Source organism: Carassius gibelio, chromosome A19 (genome assembly GCF_023724105.1).
Source record: "Carassius gibelio isolate Cgi1373 ecotype wild population from Czech Republic chromosome A19, carGib1.2-hapl.c, whole genome shotgun sequence".
Classification (NCBI taxonomy): Eukaryota; Metazoa; Chordata; class Actinopteri; order Cypriniformes; family Cyprinidae; genus Carassius; species Carassius gibelio.
In genome coordinates, this window is record NC_068389.1 from 19,359,117 (window position 1) to 19,384,156 (window position 25,040).

Sequence of the window (25,040 nt, forward strand, 5' to 3'; positions counted from 1 at the left end):
ATGGCAATAAATGGATACACCAAAGTCAAAGCAGTTTTAAACATATATGCAGAAATGCAAGTTGCCTTATTAGATTTAGTCTCTTAGTCCTCTGATTTGCTCTTTCTATCACATAACTACTATGTCTACATTCTATCTCCATTATCAAAATCAAGTAACAAAGTATATACATCAAAAACACAGCTTCGATCACGTCCTCCATCCTTTTGTCGTTTATGTTGTTGAATGCTGTGCTTAAATTACATTGCTGTCCACCAGCTTACGTCACTTCTGAGTTCCTGTTGGCTGTGCGGATGCAACCAGGAAATGGCCCGGGGGAGCTACCCGACCGGCTAGTTCCTAGAACTTAGTTCCTAGAACTGTCTAAAGGGTCTATTGAGTGCCTTGGCGCTTAGCTCATTAAATATTCATGATGAGCTTTGCGCACATGCAAACCCTTTCACATGCATTTAGTTTTTAGAATCAAACCATTATGAAGTAAGATTTAGTATGATTTAGAAGATTAAAGACATCCAGAAAGGCAATATTTGGACATTCCCACAGGTAAACAGTTGCATGCCTTAAGTTGTCCAGTCCATGATTTAACCTCATCAATATTCAAATGTTATTCCAGAGTATCAGTATGTTTGAAATAAGATAGTCCTTGATAACTTTAACACAATGTAAAAAGATGCAGTGTTATCTTTTTAAGTTTGTTAGTGTTTCATCGTTGCTTATGTCCTTGTTTTATTAGACCTAATGTCCAGAAAATCTCTCTGCCGATACATCAGTGGTGGATTCCATCACAAAGCTCATAACAAAAGCCACGTACCACATCCCCACTGGGAAAATACTTAAACTTTTAATGTTTCAGCATCCTCACAGTATAGTACAGGCTGAACTGTCGCTCATCTTAAAGGGTTTTACCATCCAATGGAATTTAAGTATCATCTCCCTGCTCATTGAGTGATGTCTGATAGATGCTTAAGACACTTAAAGCAATTTACTCTTTGCTGAGCAGCCCACATGGGTGTGATATGTCTGCCTCTCCCTGTCTGGTATTCCAGCATGACATGGACTTGACGACAGGGCCATTTCCCCTTCGGCCCCCTCAGATCCCCGTGAAGCAGCACTCTGGTGATGTGAAAAACCCCATTAATCTTTTGAAGAGGCTTTTGACCTTCCAAACTCATTAAGGACGGCAACCTTGCACATGCCGGATATAAGCCTTCCTGCTTGCCTTCTCCATCTCCCTCTGCCCCCTTTATCAGGGGCTAGATAGGAACAGTGTTCTGTCTCTCTTCCTCACCATGCAGCTTTGACCACTGACCTGGAAAATTGCCCGACCTTTTAATGCGTGGTTTCCCGCTGATGAATAAATTCATAAATTGTATGCTCTGGCATGAAAGCTTTACTCCGTCTCCCCAGAGCCAAGATCAGGGCCACAGGTCTAGTAAGCCTGACTTCTACGATTGCTCTTGCTCCCAGTGGTAGAAGAACAGTTGGTGTTGGTTTCCAGGGAATGGACTGATATGATTAGATAGGGCTGTCACTTTTGTGAAAAAATCATTTTCGATTTTTAAGACATAAGTGTTCATTGAATCGATTGTAAAATCGATTTTCCATCTCTAAAAAATATTTAAAAAAAAAAAGGTTTCCTTTTTCAACGTCAAAATAACGGACGAACATAGGCCGACACTAGGCAGGCATATTTTAGCGGACTTGAGGAAGGGATCTGCAGAACTACATATATTTAAAAACAACTAATATGGGAGCTTTCACATAGGCTGTGTTATTGAAGGGGTCTAGAGATGGGCTTGAGTTCTTAATTTGAATTTTACATTTTGTGCATCGTCTTAAATGTAAGGGGACACTAATTAAAGCACCACTGTTTAAAATGAAAACAAAATGAGAGCATTTATATAGGATTTTTACCCCTGGTTTCACAGACAAGGCCTAAGCCTAGTCCAAGGCTAAAACACATGTCTGAGCTGTTTTAACTGAAAGACACTTGCAATTTGCAACTTGCAATTCAGTTATGTGCTAGAGCTGCACGTTTATGGCAAAAATCATAATGCCAATTATTCCCTTGAAATTGTAATTGCGATTTTTTTTTTTTTTTTTTTTTTCATTACGATTATCACCATTTACATTGAATGATGTTAATAGCGTTGTTTGATGCAATTGCAGTTTGAGTTTGCTAAATTAAACAAAATAAACAAATAAAAACAATCATTAAAGAATTGCAATGCAGGACTTCTAAATAATGGAATTACATTATTTTTCTTTAACACGTTGTTCACAAATGATTGTGGGATCTTCTGTCAAAATATGTGCCTACTGTATGTTATTGTTTTTGTCATGAATGGGTTGACTGCAATCTTGCAGGCAAATGAGCCAGAACTGTGGCTATCTGTATGGCTGAATCGCAAGCTCTGCAATTTGCATGTGAAGTGTTTGGGTCTGTGTGTATTTATATGGTTTCTCTGATTGCAATCAAAACAACTGAAAACAGCTGAAAACAACTGGGGGATTGGGGGCAAAAAGTGTGTGTGAGCATTTTACTGTATGGTTAACCCCAAGCCAGGGTTAGCTTGCACCTCAGATATAACATTGTGCATATTGTCTAGCTTGAAAAAGAGCATTTACTTGATACTTTAAAAAAAAATGTATAGTGGAACGTTTCTGTAATATCACTACTGGTGTTTAATCTAGAGACATATAAATCCTAGCATGCTTGGAATAGATACGCTATAGAGATAACAGCTTGATTTATCTACTTTTTTATTCGTTAAGATCTTGTGAATGCTCCAGATGTGCACTGTGATTGCTTTTTCACAGTTTTTAGAAGACTTTGTTCCGTTCAAGAAGCTGATTTCTCAGGGCTCTTGAGTTTTTGCTGATAGAAGTTTATTATTTAGGGGTGCACGATATATATTGGGCGATGATTAAAGTGCATCTAGTCAGTAAAGCCGGTTATTCTAATCAGTGGTAAATACCATCAGGTGCCATTATTTCACATAGAGCAGCTGTTACTACTGTACACGGAGCTGTTGTTAACTGACTAGCTGCGCAAACCCACCTTCATTGTAAGCTTGGTTTACAATTTATTCCATTTTCAGTAGCCATTCCTCCAGTCTTTGGTGTCACATGCTTTAATAAAGAGATATTTTATTTCAGGATTATTTGATATATGTATAGTATATAGGCCAAAAGAACAGCATTATATGTCTAAATAATCTTTTGTTTCATTAGTAACATCATAATGTATCTTTATTGTGTACATATTGTCTTTACTATAACTTTTAATTTAATGCATCCTTGCTAAATAAAAGTATACATTTCTTTAAAAAAAAACTGTACTCCTAATGTCAGCTCGTTAGACACCGGTCGTATAAGACACCGGTCCACACAATCTGTATCTTTCATTCCATCCTCTCCCACCACCATGGGCAAGACCAAAGAGCTGTCAAAGGATATCAGAGACAAGATTGTAGATCTGCGCAAGGCTTGAATGGGCTACAAAACCATCAGCAAGAAGCTTGGTGAGAAGGAGACTGTTGGTGCACTTATTCAGAAATGAACTTAATTCAATGCAACTATTCGGCCTTGGTCTGGAGCTACGTGCAAGATCTCGCCTCATTTGGTAAGGATGATCATAAGAAAGGTGAGGCATCAGACCCAAAATACATTGGAGGAGCTTGTTAATGATCTTAAGGCAGTTGGGACCACAGTCGCCAAGCAAAACATCGGTAACAAACTTCGACATAATGAACTAAAATCCTGCAGCGCCTGCAAGGTCCCCCTGGTCAAGAAGACACATATACAGGTCCGTTTAAAGTTTGCCAAGGAACATCTAAATGATTCAGAGAAGGCTTGGGAGAAAGTGCTGTGGTCAGATGAGACCAAAATTGAGCTCTTTGGCTTTAACTTGAAGGGAGAGAAACACTGATTAGGACCCCAAGAACACTATCTGTACAGTCAAGCAAAAAAATGTCTGAGATGTAGGCAAACCTGGTGACTAACTACAAAAAACGTCTTACCTCTGTGCTTGCTAAAAAGGGTTTCTGCACCAAGTGCTAAATCATGTTTTACTTAGGGATCAAATACTTATTTCACTGACTGAAATGCAAATCAATTTCTAACCTTTATATGATGTTTACTTTCTGGATTTTTTGGTTGGTATTCTGTCTCTTATAGGTTAAAACAAACTAACCATAAAAATTATAGATCCTTTATTTCTTTGTAAATGGGCAAACTTAACCTGCGTGTGTGTGTGTGTGTGTATGTATATGTATATATTATAATAACATAGTATTAGCAGAATATTTAGCAAAACGTCAAAGCTGCTGCTGTTTTCCTTCTGTCTGGGTGAATATGTAAATGTCCATAGTCCTCATCCACTCTTACTGTCTGGAAAATAGCAGCTTTGACATCCTACTAAATAATTTATTTTATGTCGAACACAAAGTCACACAGGCTTGGAATCAAAGAATGAGTAAATGAAAAATGTCAATTCTTCAGCGAACAATCCCTTTATGTGTGCATGTAGTGCATGGTCATGTAATGTGTGGTCAGATGGTCAGTTGGCGAGGTGGTGTGGTCCTCTCTTTCAGGGCCAGATGGGGAGGCTCTCAGGAAGTGCCAGTTCCTTCTCTCTATCCACTCTGCAAGCTTGTCCTTCCTTACACACACACACACACACACAGAGAAGTTAATGGCTGTGTGTGTGCTACAGCGTCACCCTTTATTTCTCCTTGCCTCTGAGGTAACTGTAGATTACTTAAGCACTCCTTGAAGGTGAGATCAAGGACAATTTAGCAGACAGTGTCTAAATGAGAAAAATAGGATTCACCTGGCAGGGAATGTGTGTGTGTTTGGCCCTTTGTTTTTTTGTGCCCATGTACCTTAGACTGTTTCTGACCCAGAATGCAGTTCATCCAGTTGTGTGGACTTCAGTGAATGACTGATGTTATGGTGGCCTTGTGTCACTGTGTGGATGGTTGATGACACCTGTACTTCTGTTGCTCTCCATTCAAAAGCACAAACTCTTTCACTGTCTCTCTCTCAAGTATGACTTCGCTATACCAAAGTTTATAGCTAGCTTGACATTGAGAACCATTGAACCACCTTTTGTGGCATAATCAAACTAAAAGCACAAATGCTCCAGTCTTCACTAGGGTTGGTCGTTGTCTACAAATTTGGCATCGGAAGATGAAACAGTGAAACATCGCGATGGACCGAGCGACATGGGCGAGGGGGTAAGGTTGAGTGTGTGGAGTTAGGGGGTGTACCCTAATATGGGAAAACAAGTAACGATTCCTAACACCGGGTCTAGACCGGATGCGAGCGGAGACAAAATGCTATAGGACCACTGATCTATAATAGAGATTCATTACATATGGCGCATTCTATTTATGATGTGCTGACACAAATTTCAAATGATTTTCAATGGTCGCTTTGTCGCGTCCAGTGTAATAGTCTTTAGCTGATGTGGGGCAGCGTCACATGACAACTGTCGTGTTCCGTTGTAGACACGGTGTAAAGTGAGATGACTGAGGATGCTGGTGAATGATTTGAAGTGAAGTGACATACAGCCAAGTATGGTGACCCGTACTCAGAATTTGCACGCTGCATTTAACCCATCCAAAGTGCACACACACAGAGCAGTGAACGCACACACTGTGAACACACCACACACCCGGAGCAGTGGGCAGCCATTTATGCTGCGGCGCCCGGGGAGCAGTTGGGGGTTCAGTGCCTTGCTCAAGGGCACCTCAGTTGTGGTAGTGCCGGCCCGAGACTCAAACCCACAATCTTATGGTTAGTAGTCATACTCTCTAACCACTAGGCCAAATCTTCCCCTGACAAACCACTGACAAACATATAATCTTGTAAAATGTATGGAAAGTACTGCCGCTCCATAGTATAAACAGATTATTGTACATGTGATTGCAAATCTCGAAAGTGATAGCGAAATTAAAAAGCAGCTGTGCATTCAAAAGGGGGGAGGGTTTGGGGATCACGATGCTGGCGCATCAGCCATTGCCATGGACGGGGGCATTGTCTATCGGCCCAACCCTAGTCTTCAGTGTCACATGACCATTCAGAAATCTTCTAAAATTCTGATTTTTTATTTATTATTTAGTTGAAATACAAATCTTTTGTAACATTGTACAAGTCTTAACTGCCATTTTTGGCTAATTTAATGCTCCCTTTCTGAATAAAAGTATTAATTTCTTTAAAAAAAATGACTAACCTCAAGCTGTTGAACTCTAGAGTGTGTGTGTACAATGTATACTTCCTCACAGGTTGCAAAGGTTCAAATCAATGTCACCAAATGCCAACATATAAAAAAAACATTTTTCAATGAGAGATGGTGGGCGTTATTGATGGGCATAGTTTTAATAGGTCAATTTTGTAATGGTTGGTGTGTTTTCAACTTTTCAGAATGTAGCGTCTAAGTTCAGTATTTGAGTTGTTTCTTCATTCTACTGAATCAAAGTCAGTTCACATTCTTATTGCTGAATCAAAGTTCAACAAATACTTCAGAGCTGAGTCCTCCAAATCCTCAAATACAACTAAAACAAAGCCCATCAAATGCCATTGCACCTTAAAAATAACAACAAATACCAGCATAGCAGATGTGTATTATTAAAACAACAGCATGTTGTTGCATTACTCCGAAATCCCTCCAGTAAATCCCTGTGCGAAGAAAATGTGTTGAGAATAATTAGTGATTTTTGTTAAAAGTATTTTTTTTCCTTGAACTAGGCTAAATATTAAATTCTTCTGTATAACATGTCCTGCACTAGCATGAATAATGCCTCATTTCTTATTAAAGCTTGAAAAATCCCAGTGGGTTTAATTTTTAACTAACCAACCAAACACCACCCAGATCACTCAATCAACTTTTTTTGCAATATGCTGTAAACCATTGCAAACGCCTAAGCAACTTGATGCCTTTTCAACAACGCACTAACGGCATTGCTCAGGCATGACTTGCATTTTCTTCTGAAATTCCAGTGCTATTATGTAATTCCACACGTGTGATGTGATGTGCTGTGATATGCTTACAATGTGTACATATGCCTTGAAATGTGCTTTTAGCTTCATTTACACAGTCTTCTTGATCGTACATGCACATGTCGCTCTATTAGCTGCTCCTGCCCGGGAGAGTGCAGATGTGATGAAAAATTCAGGGCTGTTCTGTGGGTTGTGAAAGCTTAGAGTTGAGAATACTGTTAAATAGTGCAGCGATTTAAAACACTACCTGGCTTCTTTCTTGCCCTAAGAGTCTAAGGCTGTGTGTGTATATTCAAGCTAGCAGTCTATCAGTATTCTTAACTCTGCACCAGAGTCTGTCACATTAGCATGTCCCAAGTTGGTTTTTCCTATTTCTAGTGATTTCTGGAGTCTTCTTAGTAGAAAGTTTTATTTCAGGTTGATTAGGCTTTATGTGTGAGAGACTGGAGATTTGAGAACGGCATTTTTTTGTGTGTGTGTGTTTTTTTTTTTAACAGTTGAGCTGTTACAGGCTTGGCCAAGTGGACATTCTTCTGTTTGAGGTCTAGACATGCACTTGTGAAACTGTTTAGTGCCACTCCACTTTTTGACATTTCAAACTTGTCTGGGCTGTCGTGTTCAAATGCTTACCATCGGCAGTCCAGGCTGCTTGAAAACTAGCAGTGGAGCATTTGCATTTGAATTTGCATTCAATCACTGCTGTGTGAGTGTGTTTATGTACTTGTTTGCATTTATGGTGTCTCCTGAAAGTTGCCTAGCATTTTTCCGTTTTCCTCCTCCTCCTCTATGAACTATGAACCTTAAATTTCAATCTGTCCATTCAGGATGGATGTAGATGAGCCTCCCAGTATTTTTTTTTTCACTCCCAGTCTGTATCTTTCATTTCCTTTCCTTTTTAAACAGATTTTTTTAGCGATGTGATATGAACCAGGACTCTGGGACAGCAGCAGTTCAGCTGAATATATTGCTTCCTCACACACGTACACCCACTCACACTAATAAATTTAACATGCTGTTTTCCTTGATTGCTAACACACAAAATATGATTCTGTTGGCACACAATGTCAAATAATTTCAATTCTAAAAACAGATTCACATTCAGAACACTTTTTCTTCTTAACATGTTTACATTCAGAAGATGCTCAGTATTATTGAGCATATTTTTAGATTTTAAGTTTTCATTTTAGTTTGTTTTATGATTTTGTTATGTGCCTCTCATCTGATACTTGTATTTTAATTCATCTTTATTTCAATTAACACAAATCATTTGTAAGTGTTTTAGTAACAGTAACAAGACTGTCTTAATATAGTTATCTAAAGTTACCATAGCCATGAAATTACTTTTAAGTGTATTTCCTAGTGAAATGGTTTTGGCAGTAAATATTGAAGATAGCAAATTATATTCGCATACATCTGCTTAAAGTGAATTTTGCCAGTGTTTTGGTGTACATTTATCATGCAGATTGAGTAGCAAAATTGTTCACAATTCAGTCAAATAAAAGGACAAGTCAGAGATGGATAATTGATTATTTGATTATTATAGCTGTTAGACAGTTTACATCATTTTTTGTTTCTGACATGTATTAGCTGCATATTAACAAGTTTTTATTTTTTTCAGTTTTGATGGAAGAGAAAATGTTTTGGACTGAAGTGTTGGAATTGTTGTGGTTTATACAGATTGCTGTGTAGGATCGAGGGTCTTGTAGACTGTATTTGTGGAAAAACTGTCAATAGGGAAGGTAGTTGCAGTGTCCACCTTACATATGGCTTGGTTTGTGTAGTTATGTAATTTCTCTTATTCTACTCTTTCTCTTTCCACAGTCTGCAGTTTCACCTGCACCTCTATGTCATTCTTCCCTCTCTCCTTGACTTTCATTCTCTTTATTCAGCACCGCATTCTTAGGGCACCAGTTGTAAGAGGCTTCTGAGCTTCAGGTTTTTAAATGATTGGCAGTAGAGAAATGGAGAGAGAGACCCTCTCCTTGTGCTTTGATTAAACTCCCTGAGATGTGTCCATTAGTGGATGGGCCTCTTCAGAGGATGTGTGGGCTGGTAGATATTGGGGTGCCACAGGAACCAGGGTTAGGACCTTTTCCTTTTCACTTTATGTGATGCCTGTCAAATTTTTCATTTCAGCCTCCTAAATGGTTTCGCCTTCCTCTTTCCTTACAACCCAAAATTTAAATGTGCAATCTTTCCGTTCCTCCACACTAAATAAGAAGATGGAAATGCCATATGACCCTCTCAGTGGCTAAATTACTCATCAAAAGCATAGTCTTTTAACAGCGTTGAGCATTGAAAGGGTATCTTGGATCATATTTACAATGCCATCATTGATTAATGTTTCCTTTAAGGTAAACAAGTTTGGCAGATCATTTTCTCACCACAGGAAAATACACTCGTTGGTTTTGGTAGGAAAACCATTTATGGAAAATTATTGGTCAAAAAGCTAGTGATGAACCACAATGGACTTTTGCAGTGTTCTGCCCACGTTTGTACTACTTTCCATAGCCTATGTGCCTCAGGTGGTTTTGATCGGAAGCACTTGCTTTCGATGAGCTTGAAATTGATGCAAGGTCTTCCAATGATTACCTTTTCTTTGCCAAAGGCTAGGGTCAATACATCACATCTGGGAAAGTCAATGAACTTTGCCCTGATATTGGCAAAAAAACAAAAAAACAACTTTGGTTAAATGACTCTTGATTTAATTAGCATGAAAATTCATGAGTTTCTCTAAGGCTGCGTCCAAAATTGCATACTACTTTGCAAAAAAGTATGTTCTATATAGTATGAATATGTGTGTATTATGAATGTGTGTAGTAGAAATGAATTCCAGATGTACTACATTTGTCAAGTTGTCATTGTCATGTTACCTACCAGCATCAGTCATTCGCAAATCATCTCCCATAGCCTCATGGGATGGAAAAGTGTCCATCTTCAGAATCTTGACAGAAGTGCTACTTTCTATACTATTTGCTATATGCATACTGTATGCACATGTCTCTTTAAAATCATTTTAATCAAGTTATTTAAGTAATTTGAATCAAGCACTTGCTGTCAAATTGCTATTGTATCATAACTTGCACTCTTTCACATGGTCATTTTGTAAAAATTATGCAGCATTTAGCATGGATGTTGTAAGCAGATATTCCACTCTACACCTAGACAATGAACTCTTGTGCAGTTTTATTGTAAGAATCCCAGACATGTAGCCACATGTGAGTAACAAATTGTCATTTGATATTTTGACTTCAGCACCCAGGTTTTTGATAGGTTGTGTATGACTAAACTGACAAATGGTTAGTCATACACGAGGAGGGTTTTAGTAATGCAGAGGTGTGATTCACTTCATGGGCAATTCTTCCTGTTCTTACAAACAGACAACATAGAGTGCACTGAGAAACAATAAGAAAACACAGAGTGCACAGAGGCCACAAAGTAAACAATCCAGAATAAGACTTGTCTTTTTAATGGCCTCACTATAAACATGGACCGTGGCTAGATCAACAGGCCTCTGGAAAAAGGCAATAAGGGCCATCTAATTAAATCCAAACAAGCTGATGGGAGCCATTCTGCACCTGATTTGCATAATTAGTGCCCCCCCAGCCCCCTTTGGAAACGAGGCATTTGTGGATTAATATGCACAAATTATCTACCTCAAAGATCATGGAATAAATGAATCGAGACAATATGAGACAGCCGAGCGATGAGATCTGACAGTTGTACAAATGATAATGAAAAGCCTCGACGGAAGAAGAGAAAGATAAGTGGCATCTATTTTGAGACGTTGAATTTATTCTTTTATAGGATGTTGCTTGAAATTGCTGGAATATTTAGATTTGTTTTATTTGTGTTTTTATTTTATATTATATTACAGTAACTAGAGAGTCTGTTCTCAGATAAGAGCTTAAAGGAACCCTGCAGCACAGATGTCATTGCGACTAATATATTTCCCCATCATCTATTCACTTAGTCGGTGAAGACAAGCTTTCTGCCCCTTCTGCCATCCATTCATCCCTCCATCTTTCTGCAGTTTAACAGGCACAGACCTGTTATTTTAACTTATCGACTCGCCTGGCCGTATTCTTTTACAAGCTGCCCGGTTGTGCTGCCTATTGATTGATCAGCTGTCGAGAGTATGGATTTCTGCGGTTCCGTGATGTGCCATATTGATGGATGGCCAGTCGGGCCCCGTTCTCTCCCGACCCAAGACCTTTCTGTCTCTCTATGTTTCTCTCACACATACACCTTTGACTTGCCTTCATTTATCAGTAGGATGGAGATCAATGTCTATAGTAATAATGGAAAGATGGAGGGGGTGGGGAGAGTTAGTGAGTGTGGACTGATGATTTGATGATTTGAGTTGGATGGATGTGATCTGAGTGTTTATTTGAAAGAGTTTGGTTTAGCATTAGGGATGAAATGATTAGTCGACATCATTTACAACGTCGACAATAAAAAAAATTGTAGATATTTTAGTTGTCAAGCAGTCGTTTAATACCTGAAGCGTGAATCTTTATAAGGTAAAACGGCAACCACAATGCCAGCTCAACAACGTGATGTCTATCGGCATTGTATATCGGCCTAACCCTAGTCTAAAGTATCAAATGATTCTTCAGAAATCATTCTAACATTCGTATTTGCTGCTCAGGAAACATTTTTTTTATTGTTATCAATGTTGAAAACATGTTGTTTGATTTTGTCAGGATTTTTTAAATATAATGTTGCAAAGAAAAGCATTAGTTTGAAATTGAAATCTCATCTCAAAGTTTTTATTGTCATTTGATCAATTTAATCAATTAAATTATTAAGCATTATTCAATGAATCAAGACAATATTTAAAATGTTTTAAGTATGTAATTTCTTTCAAAAGATATTTTTAATGTTTAAATCATTACTGTATGATTAGATTTTTTTTGAAAGTTCATTTTTATTGTTAGGTGTGCCTTGTTCACGCTTAAAAACGAAGGGTGATCGGGCTTTTTCTACTGCCCATCCATCTCTGGAACCAACTTCCACTGGACATTCACCTTGAACCTTCTATTAGATTTTTTAAAATAAAGTTGAAAACACATCTTTATTCCCAGGCATTTTAATTGGATTTTATTTATGTTCCATTGTTTTACTGTTTCATCTGTTTTGTTAATTTTATGTTTATCTTTGACTTTGTTCAGCGCTTTGGTCAGCTTTGCTGTGATAAATGTGCTATATAAATAAACTTAAAGGGGGGGTGAAATGCTATTTCATGCAGTTTTTTTACACTGTTATAGAGTTGGATTCTCATGCTAAACATGGACAAAGTTTCAAAAATTAAGTTGTACGTTTGAAGGAGTATTTCTGTTCCAAAAATACTCCTTCCGGTTTGTCACAAGTTTCGGAAAGTTTTTTTCGAGTATGGGTCTGTGTGACGTTAGATGGAGCGGAATGTCCTTATATGGGTCCTAAGGGCACTTCTGCCGGAAGAGTGCGCGCTCCCGTAGAGCAAAACGAGATCGAAATGTCATAAAAGAAGTGTGTTTTTGGTTGCCAGGGCATTAACCCTTTCGAGTCGATTAACGCATATATGAGTTTTGAGTCATTTTCACCTGATAACCCCGAAAAGAACTTAAATTACACTCTCAGTTTTAATCGTACAGATAAGAGCAATACATCAATCGAATCTGTAAAGGGTCTAGTTTTTTTTGGATACAGACATAATAACAAAAAACCTTTGTGCACTTATAAAATAAAGATAACAAACAAGGTGCGCTGTCTACAGTCTTTGTCTCCGCTGATCGTCATGTACAAACATTTCATTAAAATGAACTGTAACTCCGTGAATACTCAACGAAGAGACATGAGAGAGATATCTATAGAAAGCCTGGAATGTCTACTTTTAAACTAAACAAGTGCTGCCGAAAACAAATATTCTGAGATAAAGTAATCCATATGAAAACAACGCAATGTCTGTTTTTCATATCTCCGCTCATTATATCTAATGTGACCACGCCCCCGCGCTGAACGCGCTATTCAGATTCAAACTGAAGCGCGCGGCTTGAATACGCCCACACAGAAGAAAAAGCAGCCAGACTATTCTTCAAGTTTTTATTTTATTTTACTGTTTGCTTCGCGATGAGAGGACTAAGACATAATTCACCCCAAAAAGATGTGATGTGGTTGAGGATTTGAGAAATGGATTTCCTCAGAAAAAAGAATGAAGCACTTTATTCAGCAGAGATCATAAACATGAGTAAGTCTCTTTTTATTTATTTGTACTAGTTTTCACATAACGTGTAAACATTTTACTAGTTAGACTTTTTCCAAATACTTTTTCCAAACTATAATTCCTGACTAAATGTATAATCAAGTGAAACATTATGAAGTTTCAATAACAATATACAATACTATACCATTCAAAAGCTTGATGTATATAATATAAATGTGACAAATAGAGATAACTCTAACAAATGTAAAAACAATGCAGTTCTTTCGATTTATTCCCCCTAAAAAAACCTGAAAATATGATCAGCTCTTTTCAACATTAATAATAATAATAATAATAATAATGATGATGATAATAAATGGGGTTTATTTGGTAGAAAATAAGATTGTTAAAAGGATTTCTGAAGGATTGTGTGACTGAAGTAAGGATGCCAAAAAATTTGAAAGTCAGCTTTGATTGTCCCTAATAAACTGTTTAACTGCTCCCCCAAGTGGATATTAAATTATGTTGTGGGATAATTAAATATATTCTTAATAAACTACAAACATAAAATTATATACTTTTATTTTGTTCTCACATTCTTTCTTGTAAGTCCTCCCTCAGAGTGGCACAGTTGAATGAGAGGCTCATTATGCAGCTCATTATGCAGGCCTTTGTCTTCTCAGGTGTAAATCACAATGATATTCATGATAGTTGACGCCTACTCGCATATGACTTTTACCAACAAAAAGTATTTTAGAAAATTTAAATCAATATATTGTTTTCTGTGAGTGAGTAAACAAGATGATTTTCACATCATTCAGAAAGAAAAATTCTAGGCTACAAGCTCCAGTTCTCAACTTTTCCGGCAACCAATTTTATGTATGTGTTTTATTGCCTTATTCAAGTGATTTAACATTTTTAGTTTTTCACTAACCATGCATAACATTTTTTTTCTCAAAAATACAATCATGTACATGCATGCATTTCACATATTATTATAGCCCAGTTTGTGCTGATTACAGTGATATTAGACTTTACCCATTTAGATATTTATAAGAAACTGAAAAAAACACAAATGTCAGGGCATGACAAAACTTCTCAAGGCCCCAAAAATACCCTTAGACTCCAGAGGGTTAAGGGACCAGTGGACGGAGTTTATTTTTAAAGAGCATCGACGTGTTGTGCAAGTGTTTTGTTTGTTCCCTGCATTTCGAAGATGCTTGTTTTACAAACAAGGCCCAGTTTGACGCCGGATTTGCGTATCGTTTATTTCTTAAGGATGATGCAGTCCCAACGAAAAAGGGTCACGATCTAGTGTTGGAACCGCAGGCGGTGAGTAAAACTGCTTAAAATATCTTTGTGTTGTTAACTTAGCTATCGGCGCGTAAGCACATCAAGTAAACCTTGTACACCTTTAAAGAAAAAAAAGATGACATAAAGTGGAACTTAGTCATTTTCCAAAACCGCTAAGTGTAACGGAGGCCAGCGAGTAGTGCTGTGCAGGTAAACCTCACTCCCCAATCTCAAGAGACGCACTAGCAACAGACGCTAGTGGCTGTAGCAATTTAGCCTCCTTGTTAGTGCCGCCTCCCATTCTGCTCAGATTTAATGACAAGTAGTATCTTTGTGTATGTTTGTGTCAAGATGTGTAAAGAAAAAGAGGTTTAGACTGCCAATCAAGATCATCAGTGATGATAATTAGTTTGAAGACATCAAGCATTCTGAACTTAAGCCCACCCCACTGTAAACAACCATGGGTGAAAGTGTGGGTATGTTTGAGAGTGAGGACAGGAGAGGAAAATTCACTCCACTTCCTGGTAGTATCTTTAATATCACCTCTGTAATCCAACATTTAGTGTGTTAGAGGAGAAGGAGAAGATACAAGGGGAGTGGAAGTGGTTGTCTTTGAGTATGAATGAATGAGACAGGTGGGAGTGCTGGAGAGAAGAACGGCCCTCCTCCTGTCAGGGGCGTGAAAGGGAGGTGATGTGGTAATGTGGTGAGAATCAGAGTCTAAATTGATCTAAAGTGGATTTCTAAATTGAGAGAGGGGGGAAAAAAGTCTTTCCACCCTTCCACATTTTTGACTCTGTTGCTTATTAACAATGACAGAGACGGAGAGAAAGATAATTATGGATGGAGGAGGAGTTGTTCCCTCACTGTCCTCCTTTCCTGGTGTTGCTAGTAATGCACCAAAAAGAAAAGTGTTGGTTGAAACAGAACATAAAAATGTAGGACGCATTGTATCAAATACGGTAAATGCTAATTAAAAATTGCAACAGCGTTATAAATTGCTATTCAAAAGTTTGGGTTCAGTATAAGTTTTTAATTATCTTTGAAAGAAGTGTTTTGCTCACCAAGGCTGCAGTACAATTTTTTTTTAAATAAATGACAAAACGTTATATTTTTAGTGTATATTTAAGTGCATTAGCATTTTAACCCAACACATTATGAAGAAAAGTGTACTGTATATTTAAGTTCATTAGCATTTCTTAAATTTAACAGCTAAATTACTGGCTAAGTAACTAAATAACTATTATTATTTTGGTGAATCCCTCATCTTTATCGTTACCTTTATCGTCCACTCAGTTCCTCCGTAACCTCATATTGCAGTGATCTCAAATTCTCAAATTCTCAAAAAAAAAAAAAGCACAATGAACCATTCTGATGCCAACCCCAACTGAATTAAACCCTATTGACTTCATAAGGGGAAAATCCTGACCAACATGGACAGGAACACAAAGGGCGAAAGAGGGAGATGCCAAACAGCTACAACTGCAGTGTATTCGGCACAAGCATCCTGTTTTGCACACAAACAAGTAGCTCTCGTCTGAATAAAATATTCTTTTGGTTGACATGGCTAGATGAAATGGAGGTACCAACAACGATATGGCTTCAGCTATTGAGGTGTGTCTGAAAGCTCCACTAAAACTGTCCTCTCACTCAGAAAAGAGCTCTGGTTAACACTGAGGGCCCACCATGACATAAAAAATAAAAATAAAAACATAGAAAAAATAAAAAAAACACCTCATCAACACAGGTTAAGGGGGACAGAAGGTTGAGAAACAAGAGTGGATGTTCAAAGTATATGTGCATTCTTATTCTTGGTATTAGTCAATCACCAAACACCCATCCAAAACTATAAAATTTCTTCAGAATATATAAAATTCCAGTTGTATAACATTTTTGTTAGTACAACACTTCTGTCACTTTGAATGTGCATTAGTCAGAGCTGTCTGATGTCTCTTTGATGCATTCTAATCATTTTGACTTGGCTCACATCTCATAACTCGTTATGTAAGCACATGCTCTGGCTGACAGCAGTCTAGTCTCCACTCAGGAAGTTGGTCACATGATCTGCCTGCTCTCAGCCTGACCCTTATTGGTGATTGCTGTCTTCATTTGTGACATTTGTTTCAAAATGCGGAATTATGGATTTGTGATGAACCTGGCTGTATAGGCAATTTTGAGAAGATGCTTGGGATGGCACCCAAAATGTAATTACATATTTTGCATATATATATATATATATATATATATGTTTTAAAATGCAATGTATTGCTGTAATGGCAAAGCTATATTTTCCAAAAGTCACATGATCTTTCAGAAATTGTTCTAATATGTAGATTTGGTCAAGAAACAGTTCTTACTATTATCAGTGTGGAAATAAGATGTGCTGCTTAATATTTTGTGGAAACCGTGATGCATTTTTTACAGGATTCTATGATGAAAAAAAAGAGTTAAAAAGCATTTATTTCAAATGGAAATCTTCGTATGATAAATGTCTTTACTTTTGACCAATATAATGTATCTTTGCAGAATAAAAGTAATAATTTCCTTTTAAAAAATAAAAAGGTATATCCTGCTGACCCCAAAATGTAACTTAAAAAAAAAAAATTGTTTTAAGAGAATTTATGTACAATGTAGTTTCATGACAGGCACAAAGTATTTAAAGCTGGCAAATTTTCTCAATGGACTCACTATTGTCAGATTTAGCCTAAATTAATTTTGGATTGTTCATACGCCTCTCTCATATGGCTTCTGATGTTTCAAAAGTAAAAATCTGCCTTTATTTGCTTAATTCCAAATCATCTTTTAAGAGCATGAGGCAAAGCAACTTTCAAAGCTGTGCATGTCAGTCTTAAGTCATTCCATGACAACTTAATGACCCTGAATCACTTGTTAAGCACATTAACTTATTTCTCTTCACTCTGACAGCTCAAAGGTTCTGGTGGGTAGACGATGATGTTATGAGTGAGCCAAGCTTCAGTGTTTAGGGAGACCGAATCAGTAGGAAGCCATCATTCACATCTTCGTCAGCACATGGACCTGACATAACCCGACCCCACACGGTCACAGCCCATGACTCAAGCCACCTCTCACTGACCAACTGGAGAAAATCTGAACCTCGTCTTCTTCTCAACCCCCTTTTCCTGAAAACAACTTTTTCTTTGTGACTGCTTCCAAGGTTACCAGTGTCAAGATAATGTGCTCGGAGGGGGGTTGTGTTTCTAAAAGCGGGCATTCGCCACAGTGACCCATTTCGAAACTATTCCAAGCTGATCAGAAAGAAGAGCGAGAAAGACTGAGAGGTCGTCGTGAATACACCTCCCACTGTGCAGAAACCCAGGCAAAAAGCTGTTATTATGATTCTGTGCCTTGTGCGTGTACATGCGAGCATTTCCATAGAACGCTAAAGAAAAGCAAGCTCTCTTTAGACCCCAATGGCAGAGCTGAAAGTTTAATGAGGTCATAAGGGTCTGTACGGGGCTTCAACTTAATGCTCTTTGTCATTTAGTTGGCTTTAACGGCCAGAAAGCACATATACACACATATAGAGAGTTAATCCAAGTTGGTGTGTGTGCTTATTAGGGGGATATGTTTGGCCGATGATTGTCCCACAGGTCTCTGGACTCTGATTGGTGCATTCTGCATGTGCTTTATATATATATGCAGATAAGCTGCATGGAATTGAGTGTAATAACATGTGGCTAATCCTCTCTATTGAATTTTATGGTTCTCAAATTATCCGTCTTTTACTGGGATTAACAAAAGTGTGTTGGGTTTGACAGGATGATTGGTGCCCTTGTGACATAAGCACATCTTCCAGGCAGTCCTCTTTATGATGGGGTCTTTGTTTCTTCAAAGGTTAATTTAGGGTTTTTTGGGGGGAGGGAATAATTCTGCTTCAAGGTTCTGCTAATGTCTAGAGGGAAGAATAGTGCTTAATGTAATGAAGGTTATTTGGGGTGAGTAAATTTGCTAAATAGAGACAGAATGTGTATATTTTTGGAATCCAAAGCCTGTAATGAATGATGTTCTGGATCATTTCATCTAAATTTTAATGGAATAGTTCACCTTCATAGTGTACCAAACCTGTTTAACTGACTTTATTCTGTAGAACAAAAAATGAAATGTTTAGCAAAATGTCTAAACTGCTCTTTTTTTTTTTGGTATAGTGAGTGGAAATGGGGACTATGACTGTCAAGCAGGATGTCTAGTGGACAATTACTAAAATAACCCAGAGCTCTTGCATGGATTTAATACGATTTGGAATATAGTGCTTGAGTTTTATGACCTGTTTTATGTCCCTTTTAATGCTGCTTTTGCATTTTTCGAAAGCTTGAAAGCTCTATTAATTGTAATTGCTTGAAAAAGAGTGACTTTAAAGTCATGATGATCTTTTCTCCCATATTTTGAGGAAATACAGTATGTAGTACGGAGACTTGGATCCGTCGGTTGTCGATTGAATGGAGGCAGATCTGAATGTGATCTTTAAGTTGAATGTAAAAAAAAAGGGCACAGTTTAAGCATACAAAATGATTAGAGATATCTGGCATACATCAAAATCTGTTTCACCAGAAGATCGAGTTATGACTTTTTTTTTTTTTTTTTTTATTAAAACACATGCATGGATCAATCGTTCACAATAAGATCTAGCACAAGAGCACATTTCAAATCTATCTATTTGTGTTTTAAAGAAATCAAATGGGTTTGGGGTTCATTTTTGGTTGAACATTGTAGTTCTCTAAGAATGACTGCATTGTGTAGTAAAACCTAGTCTGGCACAGCCTCTCTTTCTATTTTTCTGTGTCTCTTGAAGGTCAGATCAGTAGGGGGCCCGTGTCAGCACAAATCAAAAGGCATCCTCTTGTCCCCTAAAAGTAGAGAGACTGAGCAACAGCTGTTCTGATGGGAAAAACACACTTCAACCAACTGAAGAAATCTAAAACAAACACTGCAAAATTTATACCTGTGTTCATCACAGAAAACCTTGGGAATGTAAAATAATCTTTGCTCACTACATGCATAATTTTCCCCCTCATAAAACTTGGCAGTAACCACAAGTCTACAAGATAAAAAAAAAAAGCTCCCATTCATGCTGTAAGATATAAGTGCTCTCATTGCAGAAGTGCATAACTACTCTGAAGGAGCCTTCTGCAGCTCATCTGGCTTGTTATGAAGTGGCATTCAGACTATTATTGTGATGTCAGAGCCATGTGCAATTGCGCATGTGTGAATAGTCTGTATCAGCGACTTACAGTGGTGGCATTTTGCTGATGTCAAGTGGCTGTGCGTTTTGTAGCAGAGGGTAGAGCAAATAGAAACAAGCCTTTTGGTTTGGCAGAAACAACATTTCACAGTATTACTGTTTCACTGTATTTTTGATCAAGTAAATGCAGCCTTGTTGAGAATTCTTCATGAAAGAGACCTCTTTCAAAAACATAAAAAATTCCAGACCCCAGACTTTTGAATTGTAGTGCAGTTGACCTGAAATATATTTTAGCATTTAAAAAAAAAAAAAAAAAAAAAAAGATGTTTCCCTGTAGAAGTCATCTTGTTTTGTGCAGATTTAGGAAGAGTGTTGAATAAGAGAGGAATTGGTGCTGTCCAGGGTGCTTATACTATTCTGAGTGCTGGGCCTTGTCCGTGATTCTGAATTATAGGCTAGATGGCGACAAGCCTTGTCCAAGGTGCTGATACAGAGCCCAAGCTCTATTTGTGTTAAGGGCATATTTTTAAAGTGTTTCAACTTGCCTGAGTTTTACACAGTCCTGTATTTGTTCGAATTGCTGGATAACAGCATTCAAGGGTTCACTGCTCATTTTAATTTAGTTTAGAAGCTGAGTTTCACATTAGGGCTTTGTAATTGTAAAAATGTAGCAGAAATGACAAATGGCAACATGAATTTGTGTCATAGGCCTCTTGGGCTCTATTGCATTGTAAAACGTTTCTTTTCCCTTTAGAAAATTAATTTTTTAAATGTCAAATTGTATCACAGACTGTATTCACTGGCTGAAATCTGTAAAGATTCTTGTGCTTTGCAAAGCAGTCCCACATTATCAGCGGATGACCGGTGCACTTAATATCACTAAGCTCTGTAGGTCTGTCAGTCCCCATTTAAACTCTAATGCGCCTCTGATGCAGTCACCCTCCAGATCAACAGCCCGTCAGCTGGGACTGGTTGTTCATTATTATTAAACACTATCAGCTCTATGCGTTCTGACAGTGAGAAAAAAAATCCACAACGTATAATTGCAATGTAATAATTGTGATACCTTATCAGTTCTCACATTGTTTTTTTTTTTTTTCTTCCAGTTGTCTTGCTGAATTCTAAGGAGTCCCAGGCAGAGCTGGGTTGGACCTCATATCCTTCTAATGGGGTAAGACCTATGTTTATTTATTAGATCATCATAGATGTCAACTATAGCATGGTTTAAGTTGAGTGGAATTACTGTAAATCCAACATGTCCAGTAGTTCATTCATTGTGTGGGTGAAGAATTAAAAAAACTGATAACAATTGATAATGAAAATAATTGATGACAAATTTGATTAGCAATTATGGAAACCATCCATCAGTCACTATTACAGCAGTGAATAATGCATTTTCTTTAAAACATAGCAGATGCCACATTGTAAGCTGTGCACAGTATAAACCACAAACCAAGCCAAGTGCTTTTATATTAAGAACTTTAAACAAATTAATAAGCATAATCTTTAATGCAGGTTGCTGTTTAATGTGTTTCCTCAGCTCATTCCCCACATACTTTTTACGTTTGTATCTTTATTTCTGTATTCCATTTTACTTAATGCTTAATAAGTGTTGTAGTTTTTTTAGGATGTGTTTTTACGAGGTTGTATAGTCTTTAATTTTTTTTTATGTTTTAGGCTTGTATTTTGTTCTGAGTATATTATTGTCTATAGTCTGTGTACTGATGGATGTAATAAAGTCAATGTGTACTAGCCATTGTGTTTCTACAAAATGTAGACAGTAGCTGTTTCCATCACCTTGTTTTGATGTGCAATTTGAAGTATTGCATTAGAACCAAAAGTATTGCGTTAGAACAAAAAACGTTTTTACACTCGCTTGAGGTGGATTTTGACTTGTGCAAAAAGGTTTAATGTGAATAATGGGAGATGTAAATTAATTTTGCAAATAAATTCTTCCATGCACACCAAAAAATTAATGTTACTTTGCACTAAGGGACTGTGTAACCTGAAATGTTGTTATGGACATTCATAAATGCCCGGGCAAAGTTTGTCATCCAAGTATTTCTGTATAATTGTTTCCCAAAACTGTCTTACATGACTATGTTCCCAAACAGCAGGCCTCCACCTCTAAAAAGCAATGATTGCATTTATTGTGTTTTGCCTGCTCACTCTGAGGCACAAGTGATTTATTATATATGAAAATGATTGCATTCAGTGGTGTTGCCTACTTTTCTCAGCAATAATTATTGCCAATTTATCAGAAAGTGACAACTTTGTTCTCTTTGACTCGCTGGATATAATAATAATAATAATAATATTATTATTATTATTAAATAAAAAATGGCTCCTCAGCACCAACCCCAAATTTAAAATACTTGCCTATTTTTCACTCAGCACATAAAATTCAGATGCTTCTGTTTCATGACGGCTGTAAACCAGTGTAATCCAATTCATGAATGACTTCTGTGGTCTGGTTCTGTTTAAGGAATTGGTCTTAACGACGAATGGAGCCATTGGTCTAAAACTGCTCAATTGCTGACTGAATCATTCAGAGCATTTACTGTAACATCTGACTCATTTGCTGAATTGCAAGTCCTTGCTTTCAGTCATATCTGACTCAAAATTCACAATGAAGTGTTATGATGTACTTGAGATTTATGAGACTTGCGTCAATGCAGTCGGTGTTCAGTGGGTTAAACCCTATACCCAGTGTCTTTCTCCACATCCCCTCCCCCCATCTGTACCTTTTACAGTTCTATTTATTTTTTCTTTTCTGTGTCTTGATTCCCCAACTGTATTACTTACTCGTTTCTGCTGTAATCCCAGTATGGGCTGCTTTTCCCTCACCAGATAAACCCCATTTGTCTCCTCCTGTGTCCTGTCTCCCATCTTACATCATCTTCTCTCCTTCTCAATTCTAAATCACGTGCTAAAGATTACATGCAAAGACTGATTCATAGCTTACATGAGCTGTAAGCCTTACAGAGGACGTCTTAGGTCAGGACGGACATGTTCCATCATTCGTAACGTTATCTGTGAGGAGAAGTGACTACATGCTGGGCACACGCTACAAGTTTTTATATGTTTAGCTTGTTAATTCTAGACCTGAGAGTGATTAAATTCTCTGTCTCCTGCTCCCAGACGTTGCCCACCACAGCTGCGAGGTCATACACATGCACACATACATACATACTGTACATGCTATGATCTGTGGGTTTCAGCAAGATGCATTCAGATTCACTGCCACTTATAGTTGAATCTGTGGAGAGACTCTGCCAAATTCAGACGTGGATTTAAATTGCTGAAAGGATCATTATTACTCTGCAATTCATTGTGAAAACACTGTGAGAGTGTTCGTCTTCAGAGGCTCATTATAATCTCTCTATGAGACAATGAGCTTGTTTGTGTTGCTGATTGAAGATGCTTTAGTCTTAATATATTCTGTGTTTGATATACTCTAGATGATTTGGCATTAAAGTTTATGCAGATTGAACTGTACACACTATAAATGACTATAAATATGCATGCCAACTGCTCTTATTGACATATAATAATTAATAAATACTTATTCAGGCCTATTGATCTACAACAACTTGCTAATTTACATCTCTGTGTATATATGTAAAAATGTACCTTTTTTTATACCCGTTAAATGTCTAAGTTTACTTCACTATAATACAATTAAATCCTAATCTAATAATGACAAACTATATATTGCTGGAAAGGCCTAAGACTTCTAAATAGATATTTTACCAATCTTTTTTATGTTAAAAAATTATGTAGGGAAAGTAATAGATAAATTTATGGTGATAGTGCACCCCAAAAACCTACATAACAGGAGTTCTGACCTTTGTCAAAAAAATTCTTCTTTGTTGCCTTTTTCTCTATCACACTTTAGAAATCATGTGAAATTATGTATCACTTGAAAACATAAAATCTCAAAATTCATAATTTGAAACATTGCATTACCATGTTACAAAATGTTTTCACTCATGAAATCAAAAAATGTAAGTTTGGATCATACACTTTCAAGTCTATGTTCAAAAATGTGAGTGACAGTTAACAGGTTAAGTTGTTTAATTTAACGGGTAACATATTTTAAAATTAATTAATTTTTATTTTATTGTATTGTATTTTATTTTTATTCATTTATTTTTTACATTTCTATTTCACTCATGCTAATATATAAAAGGCACACAATTTTTGCAATGAATGTTATTATTTTAGAAAAAAAAAAGTTGTTAGTTTACAGTGGGAAATTTTTTTGTATTGTTTTAAAGTTTCATTGTTAGTTCACAGTGAAAGCAAGTTGAAAAAGTTGATGCAGCTTAAGAAAATCTTAATATTTTATTTTATAAAAAATTGGTTATTTTATTTTATCCGTGTTAATAGATAAATAGCTATAAATATAACGATGAGTTTCTTGATTCTTCTTTTTCTTCTTTTGAAATCTTTCTCTTCCTCTGTCTTCTCATTTCAGTGGGAGGAAATCAGCGGTGTCGATGAGAAATACAAGCCCATTCGCACATATCAAGTATGCAACGTGATGGAGCCCAGTCAGAACAACTGGCTCCAGACAGGTTGGATATGGCGGCAGGGTGGCCAGCGCATCTTCATCGAGCTGCAGTTCACCCTGAGAGACTGCAACAGCATCCCAGGCGTGTCCGGTAGCTGTAAGGAGACCTTCAACCTCCTCTATGCCGAGTCTGACTGGGACCTGGGCCGCGTCACCCGTGAAGACCGCTACAGCAAAATCGACACCATTGCGGCAGATGAAAGTTTCACGCAGGGAGATTTGGGAGAACGTAAGATGAAACTTAACACAGAAGTCCGAGAGATAGGACATCTCAACCGCAAAGGATTCCATCTGGCCTTCCAGGATGTGGGGGCGTGTGTTGCGCTGGTTTCCGTGAGAGTGTACTACAAACGTTGTTTATCAACGGTGCAGAATTTAGCAGTGTTCCCGGATACAGTAGCTGAAGCTGCCTTCTCGACTTTGGTGGAGGTGAGAGGATCGTGCGTCAATAACTCTGAGGTGGACACAGACAGTCCTCCCAGAATGCATTGCAGTGCTGAAGGAGAGTGGCTGGTGCCCATCGGGAAATGCAGCTGCAGTGCTGGGTACGAGGAGGGACACAGCAGCTGTGAGGGTAAGAAACGCTCTTCCACCCAAACCTTTGTAGTGTAGCACAAAAGTTTATGTTTAAAGCTCATAATGGTTTGATTTTTACACAAAGTAACCTTGGTGAAAAAGCAGTCCTTTTGCGGTCTCATAAAGATTTTTTTTTTTTAAGCCAGATGATGAAAGGTTTTGAAGAATGATAAAAATGAACTATTCATGGAAAATCTTACCGTGCA

At 37.4% G+C, this 25,040-nt stretch overlaps 1 protein-coding gene across 7 annotated transcripts in view; it reads left to right on the forward strand.

The window, feature by feature from the left end:
* The window catches only part of LOC127935853 (ephrin type-A receptor 7), a 130,740-nt gene that overhangs the window by 11,734 nt on the left and 93,966 nt on the right, over nucleotides 1–25,040 (forward strand). For all 7 annotated transcript variants that reach the window (XM_052534050.1, XM_052534043.1, XM_052534045.1 and 4 more), the window contains exons 2-3: nucleotides 20,789–20,853; nucleotides 24,163–24,832. In XM_052534050.1, the coding sequence (XP_052390010.1) occupies nucleotides 20,789–20,853; nucleotides 24,163–24,832 (735 nt within the window). The remainder of the gene's footprint in view (nucleotides 1–20,788; nucleotides 20,854–24,162; nucleotides 24,833–25,040) is intronic.